General features: G+C 37.7%; 1 protein-coding gene and 1 pseudogene across 9 annotated transcripts; one reads left to right on the forward strand and one right to left on the reverse strand.

Moving 5' to 3' along the window:
* Positions 1-545: 545 nt before the first annotated feature.
* Positions 546-21,670, reverse strand: LOC124967182 (zinc finger protein 30 homolog). 9 transcript variants are annotated; one of them, XM_047529286.1, is made up of 6 exons: positions 20,585-21,192; positions 16,748-16,908; positions 12,963-13,050; positions 11,124-11,250; positions 8,811-8,909; positions 546-2,977 (listed from the first exon to the last, which is right to left on the reverse strand). In XM_047529286.1, the coding sequence occupies exons 3-6, from the start codon at positions 12,969-12,971 to the stop codon at positions 1,611-1,613; spliced, it is 1,602 nt and encodes a 533-aa protein (XP_047385242.1). In that variant the 5' UTR covers positions 12,972-13,050; positions 16,748-16,908; positions 20,585-21,192; the 3' UTR covers positions 546-1,610. The 9 variants fall into 9 exon arrangements, with proteins under 9 accessions (XP_047385242.1, XP_047385241.1, XP_047385239.1 ...); XM_047529285.1 differs by having other exon boundaries at positions 16,744-16,908; XM_047529283.1 differs by lacking the exons at positions 16,748-16,908; positions 20,585-21,192 and adding an exon at positions 21,393-21,670.
* Positions 15,369-15,957, forward strand: LOC124966107 (60S ribosomal protein L37a-like; annotated as a pseudogene).
* Positions 21,671-21,912: the final 242 nt, after the last annotated feature.

A 21,912-nucleotide genomic window follows, 5' to 3' on the forward strand; every position in this document is an offset into this window, starting at 1 on the left:
ACAGAGACAAGATATGAAAGAGCAAAATGTGGACCCTCTGTCACAACTTTCTCAATACATTACAGTGTATTTAATATCCCAATGTGCAGACCTTTGGTAACATCCACAAATTTTAATATTTAGGCATTTAAAAATTATCCTTTCAAATTGGCTATAATTTCATTAATTTTCTTTAGAAGAACATTATAGAAATTTTCAAATACATAAAAACTCATAAGAGAATTCAAAAGCAAAACAAATAAAAACCATGTACCCAATATCTAGTTGGCCATCTTTTTACCAATCTTATGTTATAGCCCTCACTTTTTTTTTTTTTTTTTTAATTTGGGATTGAACCCAGGGGTGCTTAACCACAGAGTCACATCCCCAGACCTTTTTATTTTTTTTTTTAAGACAGGGTCTTGCTAAGTTGCTGAGACTGGCCTCAAACTTGTGCTCCTCCTGCCTCAGCCTCCCAAGTTGCTGGCATTACAGGTATGTGCTACCATGCCTGGCTCTCACTTCTTTTGCATGAACATTTAAAGAACATTCCAGACATTATAGCATCTTGTGTATATACATCCCTAATGAATAGACTTTTTTTTTTTTTTTTACATAACCAAAATGCTATTCTTCACACCCAATAAAAACAATTTATTAACACTATCTACTACTAGGAATATTCCCATTTTCCCAATTGTGAAAAAATGTCATGACCTGAAGAACCATTCTTTCATTGCATTTGATTGATATGGCTCTAGTTTTTTCAGTATCTTAGGAGTTCTAGCTCCTTTTCTCAATGTCATTTTATTGGTTGAGAAGCTGGGTCACTTCTCTTGTAGAATCGCCCACATTTAGATTTGCTTCTTGCTGTGTCAAGTAATTATGTTCCTCCATTCCCTACTTTCTCTAAACTTGGAGTTGGATATTCAGGCTTGAATTTAGGTTCAGCATTTTTGGTAAGATGAGTATATTTTATTGCACATTAGGAGGCACATAATATTTTCTTATCCTACTTCTGATCAGTGGATTCAGATGTTGTCAGCCTGATCTGTTCACTGTAAAGTTCAAGTCAACCTTTCACTTAATGGCCTTGACCTCTATGGAGAACTGGTTCTACATCCATTATTACATTATATGCTACATGTTTTTTCTAATAGAACTTTCTAATTCTATAATTCTTTCTGCATTCATTTACTGGAATTCTCTAACAAAGAACTTTACCTCATTAACTTCTGGTTGTCGTGAAATACAGTTTATATAGGAAATTCAGACTAAATGACTTTTCTCTCTTTTCATTTATCCGTTTTCAGAGTGAGATGGTGCCGTGGCGACCTTCACAGGCACACCACACAGATAGAATAGGGATGATGAAAGAACCAAAGCTTTTCCATACTTCTTTAACAAAATTCCTTTCTACAGTCAATTTCCTACAGTTAACATGGCTTGACTGGTGAAAAAAGGCTGCTACATAGTCATTAAGTTAACATATTGTTTCCTTTAAATACAAACTTTATACTAAGTTGTGAGCATGAAGCAAAAGGGATTCCTACATTTGAAAACCTCCCTCTAGAATTTATTTTCTAATGCTCCTTAACACTATGTTCACATTTGAAGGATTCTCATAGTTATTAAGTTACGTTATGAATTCGCTGATGGTAAGTAAGGTGTGAATGTTGTCTGAAGGCCTTCTTACATTCTGAACATTTGTAGGGCTTCTCACCAGAATGAATTCTCTGGTGTTGAATAAGTGATGAATGAAGTCTGAAGGCCTTGCCACACTCCTTACAGTCATAGGGTTTCTCTCCAGTGTGAATGCTCTGATGCTGAGTTAGTTGTGAGAGCAGTCTGAAAGTCTTCTCGCATTCCTTACATTTGTAGGGTTTCTCACCAAAGTGAATGCTCTGGTGTTGAGTGAGTTGTGAGAACAGCCGGAAGGCCTTCCCACATTCCTTACAGTCATAGGGTTTCTCTCCAATATGAATACCTTGATGTGAAATTAGTTCTGAGTACCGACGAAAGAACTTCTGACACTCCTTGCATTCGTAAGGTTTCTCACCTGTATGAATTCTCTGATGGAGAGTCAGGTGATAGCCGCGACTAAAGGTCTTCCCGCACTCCTTGCAATCGTAGGGCTTCTCGCCGGTGTGGATCCTCTGATGCAGAGTCAGCTGCTGCCGCACCCTGAAGGCCTTCCCGCACTCCTTGCAGTCATAGGGCTTCTCGCCGGTGTGGAGTTTGTGATGGATTCGAAGGCCGGTACTGCACAGGAAAGCCTGCCCGCATTCCTTACACTCATAGCACTTCTCGCCAATGTTAAGCCTCTGGTGTCGAGTAAGGTGTGCGTACTGCCTGAAGGTCTTCCCGCACTCCTTACACTCATAGGGCTTCTCACCCGTGTGAATCCGCTGATGGAGAGTAAGTTGGCCCCGCACTCTGAAGGCCTTCCCACATTCCTTACATTCGTAGGGCTTCTCACCAATATGAATCCTCTGATGTACTCGAAGGTCTGAGCTACATGTAAAGATGTTCCCACACTTTTTACACTCATAGAGTTTGTCAGATGTATGAATTCTCTGATGTCTACTCAGGTGGGCACATTGTCTGAAGGCCTTTCCACATTGTTTGCATTCATAGGGCTTCTCCCCAGTATGGATTCTCTGATGGAAAGTAAGTTGCTGGCGAACTCTAAACGCCTTCCCACACTCCCCGCATGCATAGGGCTTCTCTCTATTATGACTTTTCTGATACAGAGCAAGAGATGGGAGTTTTCTATAAGTGGGTATTTTTTCAGGGGTGTTTTTTGTCACTTGCCTGAAGTAGACTTTGTGAGGACCCTCTTGTTCCTCAAACTTTTTATATTCATAGTCTTCTCCAAAAATGGAATAATCAAGGCCACGACTTTTAATTCTTTCCATTATTTCCCACTGAGATAAATTCATTTCACAAATATCCTTTTCTTGAAATAACTTTTTAGTGTCATATTTGGATTCCAAATCTGAAAGAAAACAAGATAAACACAGTATTTTCCTATCCTTGAAGAAATAAGCAAATAAAAACTTTATCACAGAAAACAAAAACACCACAGAAAATAAATCTCACTTGAAGTAAATGGGCTAAAAAAACCTATGTAATTGGGGAAAAATAGCTAAGAGTAATATGAAAGTGATGAGTTAAGATGAGCTTATTTGGATGAAGACTGAAGTTTGAGAATCCCTTCTTAATGTTCTTAGTGATTTGACTTCTTGGAGATAACAAAGTGTAAACACTTCACCAGGCTAGCCAGGCGTCAGCTCACCATCAGGCCTCAGCTCTACCCCGAGTCCCCTTGGCTGCCTCTCTTACTGTCACGCTTGCCTACTTTTCAATTCCTAGAATACAATCTTCATTTCTTACAGCTTTTCACTGCCTGTACAGTGTCCCAGGAATTCCAACTTGGGTTTGGATTCCTTTCAATGGTCATATATTATCTTAAAATTCAGAAAACTATCCCTGCTGACTTCTATTTCATATTCTTTGTTTTCTATCCTAGTCACTTGTTCCTTGCTTAACATTTTCTCAATTTTGTTTTTACTCATGAATATCTCTGCTCCTTATTCTTATTTTCTTACTTTAAACTTTCCCAAAGACAGAAACAAATATTTACTCACCACTGATTAACAGTACCTAGTAACTGCTAATTATTAAATTCCCATAAGTAGTTAACAATGAATATGCAGACCTATCTCTAAACCTATGCCTTGTTAAACATTCTTTTTTCTTTGAATACTAAAGATTGAACCCAGGGCACTGCACATGCTAAGGAAGTGCTCTACCAGTAAGCTCCATCACCAACCTTTCTAATTTTTATTTTTGGACACAGGGTCTTGCTAAGCTGCCTGAACTGGCCTCAGATTTGGCAACCTTCCTGCCTCAGCCTCCTGAGTAGCTGGGATTACAGAAGTGTGCCACTGTGCCTGGCTTGATTAAATATTCTTTTTATTATTTCCTACAGAGGTGGGAAACAAGCACATTTAAGCTATCTTCATCAAATATATAAATGGAAAATGGTGATTTCTTTCCACCTGATGACCCTTTTGACAGCCTCTCTACTTACACTTGTAGACATCTCCACTGCACCTGAACTCCTATTGGTGCAGTCACACGGGTACGTTGCGTCCTTTTATAACCAGGTAACGAGAAGTTTTATTTATTTTACTTGACTTATTTAATGATGCACATCTATGTTATGAATACTCAAACTGTTCAATTCCTTTACACACTTATCCATATATTCCCCGAAGTCCTCATAGCCAAATCCACTTGGGTACTTCTTATAGTATCTTAATGATTTCTTAGGCTTAACAATAGGTTTATGCCATAATAAAAGGTGAGTAAATTCTAAGCAAAAAGTTGGTTTTCTCAACGGTGTATTTTCTTAGCAATTTTGTAATAAGTATTCAATACTTTTTAAAAAGACAGTGTTTTAAATATCTATATATGTATAATAAAGCAATATTATCTGTTATATGCCCAAACTGAAAAGAATTCCAGTGTCCATCAACAGATAAATGGCTAAGTAAATGACGGCACATCAACACAGAACAAGAGCCAACAGCAGAAATGATGACATGCAACCGTGAGCACAAATCCACAAGCGCCTGGTGAGGAAACAAAGGCAGACATAATAGAAAGGATACTGTATGATTTCATCTTTATAAAGTAAAAAGTAAGTGAACTGATTTGTAGTGTTGCCAAAGTCCAACAGTGGTTAACAGCAGAGTGGAGGAATGACTGCCAAGAGTCAGGAGGAGGCCACCGGAGGGATTCCAATAAAGCTCGATTTCTGAGGCTGTTGACAAGAAGGGTGTGATTTCTTTCTTAGAATTCAGTGAACTGCTCACTAATAATTGGTGTATTTTTCTCATGTATATTTATATTTTTAAAAAATCACTTTTGAGCTGGGGTTGTAGCTCAGTGGTAGAGCGCTTGCCTAACGTGTGAAGCACTGGGTTCTATCCTCAGCACCACATAAAAATATATAAATAAAATAAAGGCATTGTGTCCATTTACAACTAAAAAAAATTTTTTTTAAACTTCACTTTTAAAAAGGATATACAGAAGCTAGAAAGGAAAAGGATGGATCTCCTACAAATCAAAGAGAGATCAGAAGAGGAGAGAGATCAAGGGGTGGGAAGAAGGGAGGGAGGGGGGAAATGCTGGGGAGTGATATTGAACAAATGATATTGTTACACTGTGTGTGAACAATATGTACTACTATAATGCACCAATAAAAAAATGTGGAAAATAAAGAGCCGAGGATGTAGCTCTGTGATAGCATGCATGAGGTCCTGGGTTCAAGCCCTAGTACAAAAAAAGAAAAAAGAAAAAGGGGAAAAAAAGGATATACTAAAAAGACATTAAAGGGCAATTAAAATTTAAGTAGGAGCTGGAGTTGTAGCTCAGTGGTAGAGCACTTGCCTAGCATGTGTGAGGCACTGGGTTCGATTCTCAGAACCACATATAAATAAATAAAATAAAGGCCCATTGACAACTAGAAAAATATTTTTAAAAATTTAAGTAGAATGGGTAAAATGTGAGCAGAGAAAATGAATGGTGCACAAAATACTGTGATGAAGATTACATGGCTGTTTCTCTGCTTTCCTATTTAAGAAAACAAAAAATTATTGTAATTTTGTAAAATTTTGAGGAGAAAGTCAATTTAGGGTCTCAATAAGACAAGATATAAGTGATAGAAAAGATGACCAGAACTGGCTATGTAACAGTAGTAAATGAGCAGGCAGTTAAGAAGGCATGAAATGGGAAAGGGGAAGGCAGGAAAAAAGGGCGAGAGGAGACCCCGGGGACTGAAAAGGAGTAAGTTAAATTCCATGCATGTATGATCACGTCAAAATGAACCCAACTATAATGCACCAATAAAAGCAAACAAAAACCAAAAGGTATGATAAACATTAAGAGATAAGATGGTAATTGTGGATACACTTGCAAGTTAAAAATTTTAAATGAGTAATTTAAAAAGGGAAGTCATAATCCAAATAAAAATAAAGTGCTAAAAAAATTCATAAGAAAAGCAAGCAAATGTTAATGTTCACATCATAAAAGCCCCTACAAATTGATACAAGAAACAGTGAAGAATGGAAAAGTAATGGAATAAAGAAAGTGAGCAGACAATGCACAAAATAAATATAAGCATAAAGAAATTTAGAACAAAATGTCTATATTCAGTAGTAAACAAATTAGAACAAGTTATAAAATTTATCCTATAAAATACGAAGTTTTCATGAAAAATACAAAACCTTTCCACTGTTGACATAGCAAACCTCAGACTGTCATGCGTCTCCCACTAAGTGACAAACCAGATTAAGACTATGGCACTGCTGGGCGTGGAGGCACATGCTTGTAATCCTAGCTACTTGGGAGGCTGAGGCAGGAGGATCACAAGTTCTAGGTCACCTAGGCTACTTAAAATAAAATAAAAAGGGCCAGGATGTAGCCAGGTAATAAAGTGCTAGAGTTCCAGATTTTTTTTTTTTACATCTTGGCATTTTGAACTATTTGGAAGAAAAATATGTATTTCCCCCTTCTGCACACTATCCAATCACCCTGTCTGAATCCTTATCATATGCAAACATTTCCTTCATAAATTGGTTCCACTCCCCATTTAACTAAAAGTTTCCACTTTCCATTTAACTAAAAGTCATTGCTTACAAAACTATCTCCTCTTTTTACCTCATCAGTGTTCCTCTCTTTGAAATCATTCCCTTAAGCCTGTGAACATATTCTACTACCTCACATCTTAAAATACGCTCCCTTTATTCTATTTGTCTGCTTCCCCTTTATGGCAGAATTTTTCCAGAGAATTGTTTTATTTCTCCTACAGCCTCACCTCCCTACCTCTTGATTGCCTTTCTTCCTTTATTCTTTTTTAATTTCCCAAGAATTCTTAAAAGAAAACATTACTACACTGTAATCACAGTGACTCAGGAAATCACAAGTTCAAGGCCAGCTTCAGTAACTTAGTGAGGCACTAAGCAACTTAGCAAGATCCTTTCCTAAAGTAAAATATAAAAAGGGCTGAGGATATGGCTCAGTGGTTAAGTGCCCCTAGGTTCAATCCCTAGTACCAAAAACACAATGAAACAAAAAAAAGAAAACATTATTAGGGTTTATAACATACACAAAATTAGCACAGCATGATATATCTCCATGTATTCAGTACCAACAACCATCAACCCATTCCCAATAATAGCCTATGTGCATTTCAATCTACTTTCCTCACATTATTTGAAGCAAATCTCAGATATTATACAATTTCATCTGTAATTATTTCAGTACTTATCTCTAAAAGGACTTTTAACATAACCACAACACCACTATCCAACCCTAAAAAATAATAATAATTCTTTAATATTATCAAAAATCAATGTTTACTTCCAACAGTCTTAAAATTATAAACCATTTTAAAACAATTCATCTAAAGTTCATAAAGTACAACTAATTGGCATATTTTTTCATCTCTTTTTACCTACAGGTTCTCTCACCATCTTTTGATTTCTCTTGTACATGTTTAAAAAAGCAGTTTTAGTTCTATAGATTCCCACATTCTGAATTTTGCTAGCTATATTCCTAAGGGGTAGAACATGTTCCTTTGTCTTCTTCCCATGAATTGGGAGGTGGCTTTAGAAGCTTGATCATCTACTCAGGATCAATTATATTCTCAAAGTTACTTTATAGGTGATGCTGTGTTCTTCAGTTAGAGGAAACACAATGTCTGAGTATCTACTTCTGTGCTACTATCAGCACTGATATTCAATACTGAGATCCAGTATCATTAGGAGTTCCAATTTGGTAACATTCTATCATTCCTTCTTCATTCACTGAATAACTTTATGAAGAGAAACATACTTCCATCTACCATCTACTGGTATATTTCTTCTAACAAAGGCAGGATAAATGCTTCTTTTCCTTTGAGTTTGTTTTTAAAATTAGTTAACACTTGAGTATATTCCAATGGCCAAAAATTTCCTATTAATAACATTAAGAATTTATGGAGGGGGTTGGAGGTGTACCTCAGTGGTAGAGTGCTTGCTTCCCATGCTTGAGGCCATGAATTGAATCCCCAGCACCCCAGTGCCCACACACAAAATTATGGAATTAAGTATATTTTATGTGTTAGAAGCATTACTGTTATTAAAAGTGTTAATACTCAAATGATCCCATGTTCAGTCAATTGGAGCTTCTTCAAATTGGTTCTTCTTCCCTGACCACTCTACCTAAAATTCACTCATTCTAATTCTCCATATCATTACCTTATTCACTTATATTTATACTACTTAATCATTTCCGTATATTTAGTAAGCCTCTTATTTGCTTTGTCTTGAAGTGCTAGGGATCAAACTCAGGGCCTCACATATGCTAGGCAAGTACTCTATACTCCAGCCCAGGTTGTTCATGTGTTTACTTGTTGGTTTGTAGACTCCTCCACTACAGTGTAAACTCAACGAAAAGAGAGCAACAAAGAAATATAAAAGTTAAAATACAAAAGAAGAGTTAAAAGGAATTAGATCCAAAATACAGGTAAAATGGTTACTACTAGGGAAAAAAGTTTACCCCTATTGAAATGGGAGGGAAATATGAGTATGAAGAAACAAGTAATAAGGTGAGTGAGGATGAAATTTCTTTGGTAACTCATACTGAGAAGATCTAAGTTTTCTTCTCAAGTTTTAGGTCTCCCCTTCACATACAAGATCTATGGGGCGGGGGGAGGTTCCTTCTAGAAACCTTCCCAGCAGGTGTGTGCCATGCTATAACACCCAATAGCATTCACTCACCTAGGTTCCATCTTCTGTTCTCATCCCTCACAATCATCCAGGGCTCCTTCCCTTGTTCCAACAGGGTAATCACATCTGGCTTAGAAATGGGACATCCTGCTTGACAGAAGAAAATCAAACACATTACAGAAAGAATTTATTTGATCAAGTTTTCAGAATAAAAAAAGTTATTAGGATTGAAACCATTCAAATTATAATTACTTCAGGAAGCCCAAGTTTGAATTAGGAAAAACCATGAAGCTTCTTGGTGAAAGTAGTAGTTCAGGAAATGCTACTGGAGATGAGACAGGTATTAAAGTTGAACAAGCTGACGGATATGAACCACCAGTTCGAGAATCTGTTTAAAATTCAGATTTTTAATAGTGACAAATAAAAAATCCTATTTGTGGAAAAAAAAAAAGGGTTGGGGATGTAACTCAGTGGCAGAGCACTTGCTTAGCATATGTGAGGGCCTGGGTTCCATTACTAAGACTGCAAAAAAGAAATAAAAAAACATAAAATCCTTATATACCTGTAAGAAATACATATGTTTTATATATATATATATATATACTTATATTTTATATATATATATATATATATATACATATATATGTTTTATACACACACACACACATTATATATAATTACTTCAGGATCACAAAGAAAAACAAGATCTGAGAGGTAGGTACATGGTTTTATTTTAATTTAAACTCATATTAGGCTGTCCTTTGAGAGAAATAGTTGAGAAGACTGGTTTTGAATCCTGCCTCTGAGAGTTGGGTTACCAGAGCAAATAATATGATCTCTCTGTGGCTCAATTTGCTCAGTTGTAAAAAGGAGATAAAGATATAGTGTATATGGGGCTGGGGAGATAGCGCAGCTGGTAGAGTACTTGCCTCACAAGCACAAGGCCCTGAGTTCGATACCCAGTACCACAAAAAAAAAACCAAACAAACAAAAAAAGATATAGTGTATACACAGGATTGTTGTGAGGCTTGATTTAATATGTGTTAAGATGACTCCTAGAGTATCACAACCATATGCTTATTAGTAATATTTTTGAATATTATTTTGCTGACAGAAAAATAATAAGCTTTGTGCCAGGATATTCACCTAATGTTAAATGCAAAGTTCATGTATTTTAGACTTTTAAGCACAAAGCAGTTGTAAAATAATGTCAGCTGGGCATAGGGTGTGTATCCCAGTAATTTGGGAGGCTGAGGCAAGAGGATCACAAGTTCAAGGCCAGCCTCAGCAACTTAGCAAGACTCTTTCTCAAAATAAAAAATAAAAAGGTGTGGGGATGTAGCTCAGTGGTAGAGCGTCCCTAGGTTCCATCCCCACTACTGAAAAATAGAAAAGAAAAAAGAAAGAAAAAAAAGCTAATATGTCTATTTTAGGAAACTGAATATGTCTACTTGAGTTTTTGGTTTTTTGTTTTTTTGGTTGTTTTTTTGGGTTTTTGTTTTTTTTATTTGGTACTGGGGATTGAACCCAAGGGGTTACAGGCGTCCAATAGAGTTTTGACAAACTGTGGATTCAACCCCAGCACCATGTACATTGTACAGACTCTTTTAATAGACAGGCAGAGCCAGAACCTCTATCTTCCTATTCTCATTACAGGTGAGTCCACAAATAACATGAACCAGCAGTATGAAATTTAATTTCATATATACATATACACATATATATGTTGTACATGGACATAATACATTTATTTATTTATATGTGGTGCTGAGGATTGAACCTAGTGCCTCATCTGTGCTAGGCAAGTGCTCTACCACTGAGCCAGAACCCCAGCCCCTGAAATTTGATTTCTTTGACAGTACTTTTGTTGTATTTTAAGAATTTATATCCAGCTGCTATTAAAGAGCAGTAATAACAGCTGGGCATGGTAGCACACACCTGTAATCCCAGTGACTTGGGAGGATTCGGGAAGAGGATCCCAAGTTCAAAGCAAGCCTCAGCCATTTAGTGAGGCCCTAAGCAATTCAGGGAGATCCTGTCTCTAAATAAAATATTAAAAAAAGGGGGCTGGGATAAATAAAATAAAGGTCCATCAACAACAACAACAAAAAAAAGGGGGTTAGGGATGTGGTTTAGTGGTAAAGCACTCCTGGATTCAATCCCTGTCTTTAAAAAAAAAAAAAAATGAAGACACAGTAAGACAAAGGAAAATGTAACAGTCACTGAATTTTGGGAGAAGATAAAAGTGCTTAATAGAAGATACCTATTTCTAAACCAAAAAGAGATTTTCAGCTAGCTTTTAGAAAGAAAGCCTTGAAATTCAGTCTTGTTAATTTCTAAATTATTTCATACAGATAAGCTTACCCAAGAATAACAAGTTGCTATAGTTTTCTAAAATCACATCTCTGTACAAATTCCTCTGATAGGAGTTCAGGCATTCCCACTCCTCCTGAGAAAAGTCTACAGTCACATCTCTGAACATCACCAAATCCTGAAATGACAAACCCATGTATTGTTGGTAAGATAAAAGAACATTTTCAAGGTGGAAAAAGAATCTTGATTATCTGCTCATTTTATATGTTAAGTGAATAAGCCAAAGCTGGACACCCATGATATGGGTAAGTGGGAACAAGGAAATAAGCATGACCAAAACAGAGTATCTACATGTTCTTGAAGATTTCCTCCTTTCCCTCTCTTTCTGGTGCCAGGGACTGAACCCAGGGCTTTGCACTCTACCACTGAGCTACATTCCCAGTCCTCTTGAAGGTTTCTTAATGAATACAAGGGGTTGGCAAGCATTTTCCATAAGAGGCCAATAATGTAGGCTTTGCATACCACACATCATCTCTGTTGCATATTCCTTTTTTAAAAACAGTTCTTTCAAAATGTCATCTGCTTGTAGGCTGTACAAATACAGTTCCTGGGCCAAATGTACAAATGCATAGAATTTGTAGTTTGCCCACGATTACTACAGCTAAAACTTACATATAAAATGGATACCTAATTTATTTCCAGACATCAAGATTTCCCTATTAACTGAAATAGGTTCATAAGAATACTGCTTACAAAGAGCCTAAAATTACCTTGATAAATATGATTTACTCTATTCTCTGTTCCTTTAAGGATTAGAAAAGAAAATTAATGGAAATTTTCCCCTAATGAACTGTAAAAATCTCTATTTTTAAAAAATAGTGTTTATATAAAGAATTTTTTCCAGACCTAACTTTATCATTAAATTGCATCATTTGCATTTTTCCTTATCACACCTTTTTAATTAAAAAAATTTTTTTAGTTTTTGATGGACCTTTATTTTTATTTATTTATATGTGATGCTAAGAATCGAACCTAGTGCCTTACACATGCTAGGCGAGTGCTCTACCACTGAGCCACAACTCCAGCCCATCCTTATTATAACAAATTTTAAAATTGAACACATAATAGTCAATTTTTTGATGTTAGACTTAATAATTCTATTAGATATTTTTATACTTTTAAATATATTAAATTATACTTTGAATTTACATTATGCACAATTCTAAAGTTTCAATGTCAAACATGCTAGCTTAGAAACATGGTTACTGAGCAGTTAATTTGTGACTAGTCCATATCAGGTGTGCTGTATGTACTAAATATAGACCATACAGTAAAGATTTTAGAAAGGAAAAAAGGATGTAAAATATATCAATTTTTATATTGATTATACTTTGAAATGATAATATTTTGGTTATATTGGGTTAAATAAAACATTAAAATTAACTGCACCTGTTTTTTCAGTGTGACTACTAAAGTATTTAAGATTATATATGTGTCTTGCATATCCTTCTATATGTTTAGAATGTGATTATTAGAAAATTTAAACTTATAGATATAACTAACATTATATTCTTTTGGGCAGTGTTCTTAGGATCAGAGTTTTCTAACACTAAGAGTCTCAGATCAAATACCAACCCCCACCCTAGGGACTTTATTTCTGCATCACCTGCTCTAGGCACAGACCAAGCACAATAGAGATGCTGAATAATTTGGTCGATGTACTGGTGGACACAGGTGAAAAAGAGAGGGGTACACAGGAGGCACCTGAGATGCTCCCTCACTAGGGAGTAGGTGTTGGATGAGGCTCTGTTAGGGAGTCTCAGAGCAACACTGAAAATGTTCACATAACCTGAAAAAAAAATGGAATTTCAAATAGAGAAACCAACTTACATGAGCCATGATTTTAGAATTGCAAGAAATGGTCAGTTTTCCTCAAGGTTCATTGACTGAAGAAGTAGAGTCCACAGAAAGGCCAGAGCTGTAGGAACAATGTGCAGTCATAAGAAATAGTTTTCAAATTTTAAAAACCATATATACTAGAGCTGCAGATATAGCTCAGTTGGTAGAGTGTGTAGTGCCTCACATGCACAAGGTCTTGGGTTTAATTGCCAGCACCACACACACACACACACAAACCAAATAGGCCATTTCTCCATCCCTGCCTGCAATCCTGGCTCCCAAGACACAAAGTCATGAAAGTAAGAGGTAATACATACTCTTCCCCAAACTATAGGGAAGTCAGCTGTACAAGAAACAGACACAGAGCAGACTCTTCTGCATCAAAGCACATGCTCAGACACTCTAACAGGAGGGCTTCCAGGAAGTCTCTGTCCCACAGCCAGGGAGGAGGATCTGGACATGACAATGTGCTGCACGGAGTCCTGAGTAGATCCTCCTCCCTCCATTCCCACTTTCTTGGTTGAGAGCAGTCTACACCCTCTAAACCAGAACTTCCTTCTTGGATTTAGAAATCTGTTTGACCTCCTCAAATCTGAAGAGAGAAAACAGCAGGACAAAATTTTGTTATAAACTTTGTTATAAATCAGATCACCTAGAGGTCTTTAAAATATACTGACTCCCATTGGAAACATTTTGATTTAATTAGTATAGCATAAGACCTGGGAATCAGGATTTTAAAAGACCTCAACAGGTTTTTATAAAATCTCCCTTTGGAGCTTATTATAGGCAGCAAAATTTGGTAACCAAACTTCAGTGCATATCAGAATCAACTGGAGGACTAGTTAAAATAGACTGCTGAGGGCTTGGGTTATAGCTCAGTGGTAGAGCGCTTGCCTGGCATGTGTGAGGCCCTGGGTTTGATTCCCAGCACCACATATAAAAAAATAAAGGTTCATCAACAACTAAAAAAAAATTGTTACAGGAAAAAAAAAAAAAAAAAAAAAAAAAAAAAAACAGGGCTGGGGATATAGCTCAGTTGGCAGAGTGCTGGTCTTGCATACACAAGGCCCTGGGTTCAATCCCCAGCACCAGAAAAAACAACAACAAAATGAAAAAAAAAAAAAAAAAACAACAGACTGCCGAATATGGAAATGCCTCAAGACACTAGGAGTGCAACCACCATTTGACCCAGTTCTACCACTCCTCGCTATATATCCAAAGGACTTAAAACCAGCATACCACAGTGACACAGTCACATGAATGTTTACAGCAGCTCAATTCACAATAGCCAAGCTATGGAACCAACCTAGTACCTTCAACAGATGAATGGATAAAGAAAATGTTGTATATACGCACAATGGAGTGTTACTCATCCATTAAAAAGAATGACTTTTTCTGGTAAATAGATAGATATCTGGAGATTATCACGCTAAATGAAATAAGCCAACACCCCCGCCCCCGCAAAAAAAGGTCAAATGTTCCCTCTGATATGAGAATGCTAAGATGTAAGGTGAGGGGAGAATAGAACTTCAGTAGATTAGACAAAAGGGAATGAAGGGAAGGGAGACAGGAATAAGGAAAACAGTGGAATGAATTGGACATATCTTTCATATACTCATATATGAATACACCACCAGTGAAACTTCACATCATGTTTGACATCAAAAATGGGACCCTAATTAGAATAAATTATGCTCCATGTATGTATAATATGTCAAAATACACTCTACTGTCATGTATATATAAAAAGAACAAATTAAAAATTCCCAGAGTTTGGTATTAAGAAGGTTTGGGATTGCCCTTGTGAATCTGCATTTTTAAAAAGTTCCCAGGTGATGCTGATGCTGCTGGTCCAGAGGCCACATTTCAAGAACCACCTGTACAGATCATGCCTAGAGCCTTTAGCATGGCAAAACAGCAGTGTCCACTGGCATCCCTGTCCCTAGGCTTAACTAGCCCAGAATCCTCAGAGTTCACTGCTCACCATTTTCCTATTCAGGATCATCAGTAATGCCTGCATTATCTCAATTACCATCCAATCTACCTCAATACCCAGACAGCAGAGAAGTAAATATGTGAAACCTGAGCGTGCATTATTCTCTAGGAAGTATCAATAAGTCATCAATTCATTAGTTATAACCTACCAGTAAGTAAGGAGACATATTAAATGAAATGGATTAACAGATCTGAAAAACTGATGATACCTCATATTTTCTAAGGTTTTGGGAAAATAGACACTAAATAGTATGACACAGAAAGAATGAAATGGTGTGCAAATTGTTTATAATGAGACCAAAAAAAAAAAACAACTAAATGTTCTTCAAAAATGTTAGATTATGTATTCTCTGAATGGAAATGAGGCACCCATTAAAATTCTTTTTTTAATATCATGGGAAGATGATCACTACAGGTTTGAAAATAGTACTGTAGTGTGACTATATTTTGGCAAGACTACATACACATGCATACATGTCCATGCGTGTGCATAAAATGACCTAGGAACTGGAATAAAATTTCACTGCTTTACCACTACTAGATGGGATCCCAGGTAATCTTTACTTTGTTCCTTGCTGAAGTTTCTGAATTTTTTAGTTAAAATTTTAGAAGTCTGAATCACATATACCTAGACATAATTCAAAAGAGCTGTAAAAGGGCTCTCCAGGCTTGGGCCTATGTCCCAGCAACACGGCTAAATGCACTAAGCAGGTCAGAATCGTCGGTAAATATGGTACCCCCTACGATGCCTCCCTCCAGAAAATGAAGAAAATTGAAATCAGCCAGCACGCCAAGTACACTTGCTCCTTCCTTGGCAAAACCAAGATGAAGAGAACGGGCTGTGGCGATCTGGCACTGTGGTTCCTGCATGAAAACAGTGGCTGGTGGTGCTTGGACCTACAACACCTCTTCTGCCATCACGGTCAAGTCTGCAATCAGAAGGCTGAAGGAACGAAAGACCAGTAGACGTTCTACCATCCCTGGCCTATAAGAAATGGGTTAATTTATATAATAAAACTGCGGATTGTTGTTACTTGTATTAATTGGCTGTTCTGATGTGCACTGCATTAATATTCATTCATTAATATTGAAAAGAGATTTGTAAATTGAAGCCCTTCTAATTTGAATTGGTAAAATTCACTGAGGTGGGTTATTGTCATTCAGTTTTTTGTGTTTTTTTTTCAGTGGTCAGATGATAATGGCATGAAACTAAGTCCTAAAGGTTAGGTATATGATTAGCCTTTTTAAAGTAACTGTTCAACTTTTCAAATACATTGACATATTTGTACAAATTTGTACAAAATTTGCTTTAAAGGTAAAATATGCTAAAACACACGAAGGATATACATAAATTGCCTCTTTTGCTTTTGCTGTTTCATTTGACTGCACGTTGTATTAATGCCTTTAGAATGTGAAACGATTACACAACAAATTTTGAATGTGAAAAAAAAAAGAGTTGTACAAGGAATATTACAAACTATTACAAAAGGTCCCCAAAGTTCTATCCCTGCTACCCTGACCCTCATCTTCCAAATCTAAAGGCAACATTTTTTACCTTTTTAAGCTTGTTTCTTTTGGTATTTAAACTCTGTACCTCTTTCTTTTTGTGGAGGTGGAAGGCTTTTCACAGTTAAGCAAGCACTCTACCACTGAGCTCTATTCCCTGCCGGTTACATTATATAACACAGTAATAGTGCCACTTCTGAATTTTTGGTTTTAATCATTACTTATTCATTTCCTACTATAAAAGGCATAGTTTAAGCTATTTTTTACTCACCCACCTCAACTCCACATATGCCCAGTTGCAGTTCTTCCAACATGATTTTAATTCCATTTCAGGTAAATGAATATTCAGTTCATTTTATTGTGGTTTTGTCAGTGCCATTATAGACTGAGTTATACTCAGATAACTCTACCTTCCTTGTGCAAGTCTTTTTCTTCTCTGAAATCGAAATAAGTTTGTTTTTCATAAGCTTAGTTTTCTAGAAAATAATTATTGCTCAATGAAGGATGAAATTCCAAAAGGATATGAAGGATAAAATACCAAATGTGAGCTGGGGACATAGCACTTGCCACTCAATCCTCAGTACTGCATAATTAAGTAAATAAAATAGCAAAGCTCTATTTATACTCTAAGAATGTAAAACAATCCTTCTGAAATATAGCCAAATGCTTCAAATACCTGTACCCTACCTGGCAAAAGTCAATGCCACATTCCTGTATGTTCCTATCTCTGAAATCCACATGACCTTGAGATGAATACTTGGTCCAAGACCACAGAAGCCAGAAAGTCTGCTGAAGGAATTGCTTGGCTATTTGGAAATTTCTGACCAACAGCTGATTTCCTAATGATTTAGAAAATATCTCTAAAATTAGATACTAAGATAATCAGTCTGATACTAAGATAATACTAAGTTTCAGAAAAGAGTAAAGGAATGGAAAATATTCAAGATATACAAAAAGAAGATCAGGGGCTGGGGTTGGGGCTCCATGGTTGAGTGCTTGCCTAGCATGTGTGAGGCACTGGGTTCAAATCTCAGCATCACATGTAAATACATAAATTAAAGGTCCATTTACAACTTAAAAAATATTAAAAAAAAAAAGAAAGTCAATTTATAAATCAATATAAAATGTGATTAGAGTTCTAAATCATCAAAGGGAAAAAGACATTAACAGATTTAAAAAAATTTAGAATTTCAATTATGAGATTTAAAAATTACTTTAAGGGCTGGGGTTAATTTAGTTTAGATGGAGTGTCCATCTAAACTAAATTTATATATATATATATATATATATTTTAAAAATTAACTTTAAAACCATAAATTAAAACAACCAAAATCTCTTAATCTAATAATTAGACATATCTAAATGGTTTGTCAAACCAGAGATGGATTAAAGGAATTTTACCTTAAAAATTCTTAAGAGCACTGAATTCCCCTTTTCAACTAGTATTATCCTGTTCTTCAAAAATAAAACCATACACATAAACACATTTGCTTGTAGAAGTATTTTGGGGAAAATACACTCTAAAATATTAATAGTGATTGTTTCTTAATGTTGATACCATTGATAAAATTAATTTTCTTTATGAATTCCTGTTACTAATTATTTCACAAATCTGCATTAATTCTATCAGAAATAGAAGAAAAAGCTAAGCCCATTAAAATTATAATTGAGTGGGAGGAGAGGATAATCTACAGTCACGAAGAAAACTAATTAAATGGGACTGAATAAGTGGTAACAGGGTCTTGCTGAGTTCCTCAGGGCCTCACCAAGTTGCTGTAGTTGCCAAGGCTGGGTTTTAACTTGAGATCCTCCTCCCTCAGCCTCTGAAGTCACTGAACTGCTTCACTCAGCTTGTAGGGAAATTCTTTTAACTGAAAAACGTAATTATTACTAGTTCCTGAATATTTATTTTACCAATTCCCTGATATCCTTCCTTCACGACCACAATCCTGGTTCATAACATTTCCAAAGTGGTTATGAGCCTGGAGCATTTAGCATAAACCTATAATCCCAGCTACTCCGGAGGCTGATGCAAATTCTAGGCCAGCCCAGGCAATTTAGTGAGAGACCCTGTCTGAACAAAAAACAACAGGTTCAGGGGATGTTGCTCAGTGGTAGAGGGCTTGCCTAGCAAGTGTGAAACCCTGGGTTCAATTCCAAATACAGCAAGAAAACAGAAAAAAGAAAAAAAAAGAGAGAGAGAGAATATACAGCAAAGACAAACGCTTAATTTCATAGCAGCTGTTTAATAATTTAGTCTCAAAAATAAAGTTATTAAATATTTGCTCTTTTACTATTAAATTACTGCCAAAATAGCTTATAAGCCTTTATCATAGCATCAAGATTCTTACATAACCTAACAACTTCTTGAAGAATTTTACTCACAACAAGTAATACTTCTTGAAATTACATTTTTCCGGGGGCTGGGGAGATAGCTCAGTTGGTAGAGTGCTTGCCTTGCAAGCACAAGGCCCTGGGTTCGATCCCTAGCATCCCAAAAAAAAAAAAAAAAAGGTGAAATTACATTTTTCCCCTCATAACTAAATGTAAACATAATTTTTATTATTACATAAACCTATCCCTGCATTAAAAAAAAAAAGCCTCCAGTTTTATTATTTCCTCCTATGCTGGGCAAAGTAGTGCCCATGGCTGTAATCCCAGCAACTAGAGAGGCTAAGATATGAGGATCACAAGTTTAAGGCTAGTCAGCAACTCAACAAAATACTGTCTCAAAAAAAATTTTTTTTTTTTTGGAGAAGGGCTGTGGATGTACCTTAAGAGGTTACACCCTGGGTTCAATCCCCAGTGCCCAAAACAAACAAACAAACAAAAAACAAAAAAAATCCCCTTCATGTAATGGAGGAGTGTGATTTAACTCATAGTTAATTGCACATTTTCACTGCCCTTGGAAATACAGAAAGCTGATAGGCAATGACTGAACATCACCCTTTAATAGTAATAGCTGTTATTAATTTGGGATTAAGTGCCAAGTATTTTTCAATGAGTTGTACAGCTATTAATTCATGAAATCATAAAAATTGCCTTTCAAAATATATACTATTACAATTCTGACTTTACAAAACATGAAAAAGCACAAAACAGTCCAAAGTTGCTCAAATTTGAGTCACAGGATTCAAATCCTCTTTTTTGTCCCCTCCTTTAGAATTATTTAATCATAAATGTACAACAGATTATTCACACACATTTAAATTTTTTTTAAAAGAAAAATGTTATATCTTATTACAGCACAATCCTGGCTAATAGTTTTTCAAATCTTTGAGAAAAATCTTAAAAAATGGTTTTACATGTCTCACCTGGAATCTACAAATTGAACATTATCAAAGAAGGAATTCAAATCTCTTAATCTAGGCGCAACTTAGTCACTACTATTTTACCCATTCTCAGTCCATTCACAGATACACCCAAAACAAACTCATGCTGCCCAACCTCAAACCACACCTGGCTGGTACCAAAATTTCTTTTCTTTCTTTTTCTTTCTTTCTTTCTTTTTTTTTAAATAATTGTTTTAGTTGTAGATGGACACAATACCTTTATCTTATTTATTTTTATGTGGTGCTGAGGATCGAACCCAGTGCCTCACAGGTGCCAGGCAAGCGCTCTACCACTGAGCCACAACCCCAGCCTTGGTACCAAAATTTCATTCATGAATTTCCTGTATTAAAAACAACAACAACATCAAAAACAAACAAACAAAAAACTCCACTCCTACTCTGAAATAACTAAGGTATATAAACCCTATATTACTACTTAACAAATCACAGCCAAGAACAAACCATGAACATTAGCCTTCAGTAGGCATATTTCCAGATCATCAGATCATCAGAAACCTTAGAAAACCAGTGCTTATATAATAATCTCTTAATTAGGTCCCTTGTCATTGACTATGTAGGGAAATCCTAAGGCCCAAATCAATTAACAGATCATTCTTTTTTTGGGGGGGGGGGGTACCAGGGGCATTTAATGACTGAGCCACGTCCCCAGCCCTAACAGATCATTCTTAAAGAGGACCTTTCAAGGAAAGGTAATCAAATAATCCTGTGTTCTGAAAATGAAATGCATTTCATAGAAACAAAGAAGCCACACAGACTCACAGGAAATCTGGCTCTTGGAGGAGCAACAGCAATGCGCTTCACCTTTTCAAAGCCCTTTTCTGAGACTGGCAGAACAGCGGAAGCAGAGAGGATTCATGACACCCAGGGTTTGTCTGGACTCTCAGAACCCACCCTCCACACTCCCACGGCTTGGGATAACCCCCGCCGGCATGCATGCAAGAATGCAAACGGGAAGGAGATGGGAGAAGGCCCGCAGTCACCCCTATCTGGGTTCACATCTGTAAATAAGATGTAGCTGGACACCTGAGTCTGCTCCCCCCCGGGATCCACCACCAATTCTGTTCAGAGCTGTCCACCGGGTCCTCCCAGTCCCCAGAGGCCTGACCGGAATCTAGGTCCCACCCAGCGTTTTGCAGGGGGCTTCCACTGTGGCCCTCCAGCTCTGACTTCCCTCTAGGGTCTCCTTCACCGCCAGGCCCAGGTGGCTGAAGCGAGACGGCGGAGGTGCGCGGGGTCTCCGGTTCTCGCATGGCAAGATAGGCCGCACCCACAAACCCGGACCGGCACCGTTACTGCCACACCGGCCCCCGGGGCTCAGGATCCGCAGAGCCTGGCCGGTCCCGCGCTCCTTTCCCCAAGAAAAACGGCAGCCACACCCGATTCTGGCTCACCGCGCTCATTTCTCACCGGACCCCAAGAGCCGCCCAGCCCCGGATTCCGCGACTCGGAGAACTCGGAGAACCCGGAGGGCGCCCGACTCGGTCCGCAGTGCGCAGGCGCCGGACAGGGGCGAGTCCCGGGCTATTCCCGGCTGGAAAGGCGAAGAGACCGAGCAGGGACGCAGTACCTGGGAGGAGCTGGCGTCCTGTGGTGGCCCTGTGAGTGGCCGGTGCTATTGAGGATAATCCGAGTCTGCTCCCTTATGGGTGCTCTGGCCCCAAACCAGAAGGCCGTATAGTCTGGCTTTTCACTGGGTCCTGGGCTTCTCGCCGCTTGCTCAGGAGGCGACCGGGAGGACCCTGGACTTTCGTTTCTGTTCGGCCTGCGCAGGCGCGCGGGGAACCGGCGCAAATCCGCCCCCGCCCCGCGGAGCCCGGGCGGCCGTGGGGCTCCACTTGCTGAGTCTGAAAGAGGAGGTTGAGCCTCAGTGGCTGAATACTTAGGACCCTAACGGTGGTTGGGACGCAGCTAGCCCCGCCCGATGCCGCGAGCGTGGTCCAGCGCGAGGCGATCGGCCTGTGGAGTTTGCTGAGTGACCGCCGGGGGTCCCCTTGTGCCAGGCCAAGCGGGGCTCCGCGGCTGTGTCTCCGTGCTTGGGGCTGCTGCTCAGCGCGTGCCATTCTTTCGGTGGGGATCTGGGACCTGGT

Source organism: Sciurus carolinensis, chromosome 16 (genome assembly GCF_902686445.1).
Source record: "Sciurus carolinensis chromosome 16, mSciCar1.2, whole genome shotgun sequence".
Taxonomy (NCBI): domain Eukaryota; kingdom Metazoa; phylum Chordata; class Mammalia; order Rodentia; family Sciuridae; genus Sciurus; species Sciurus carolinensis.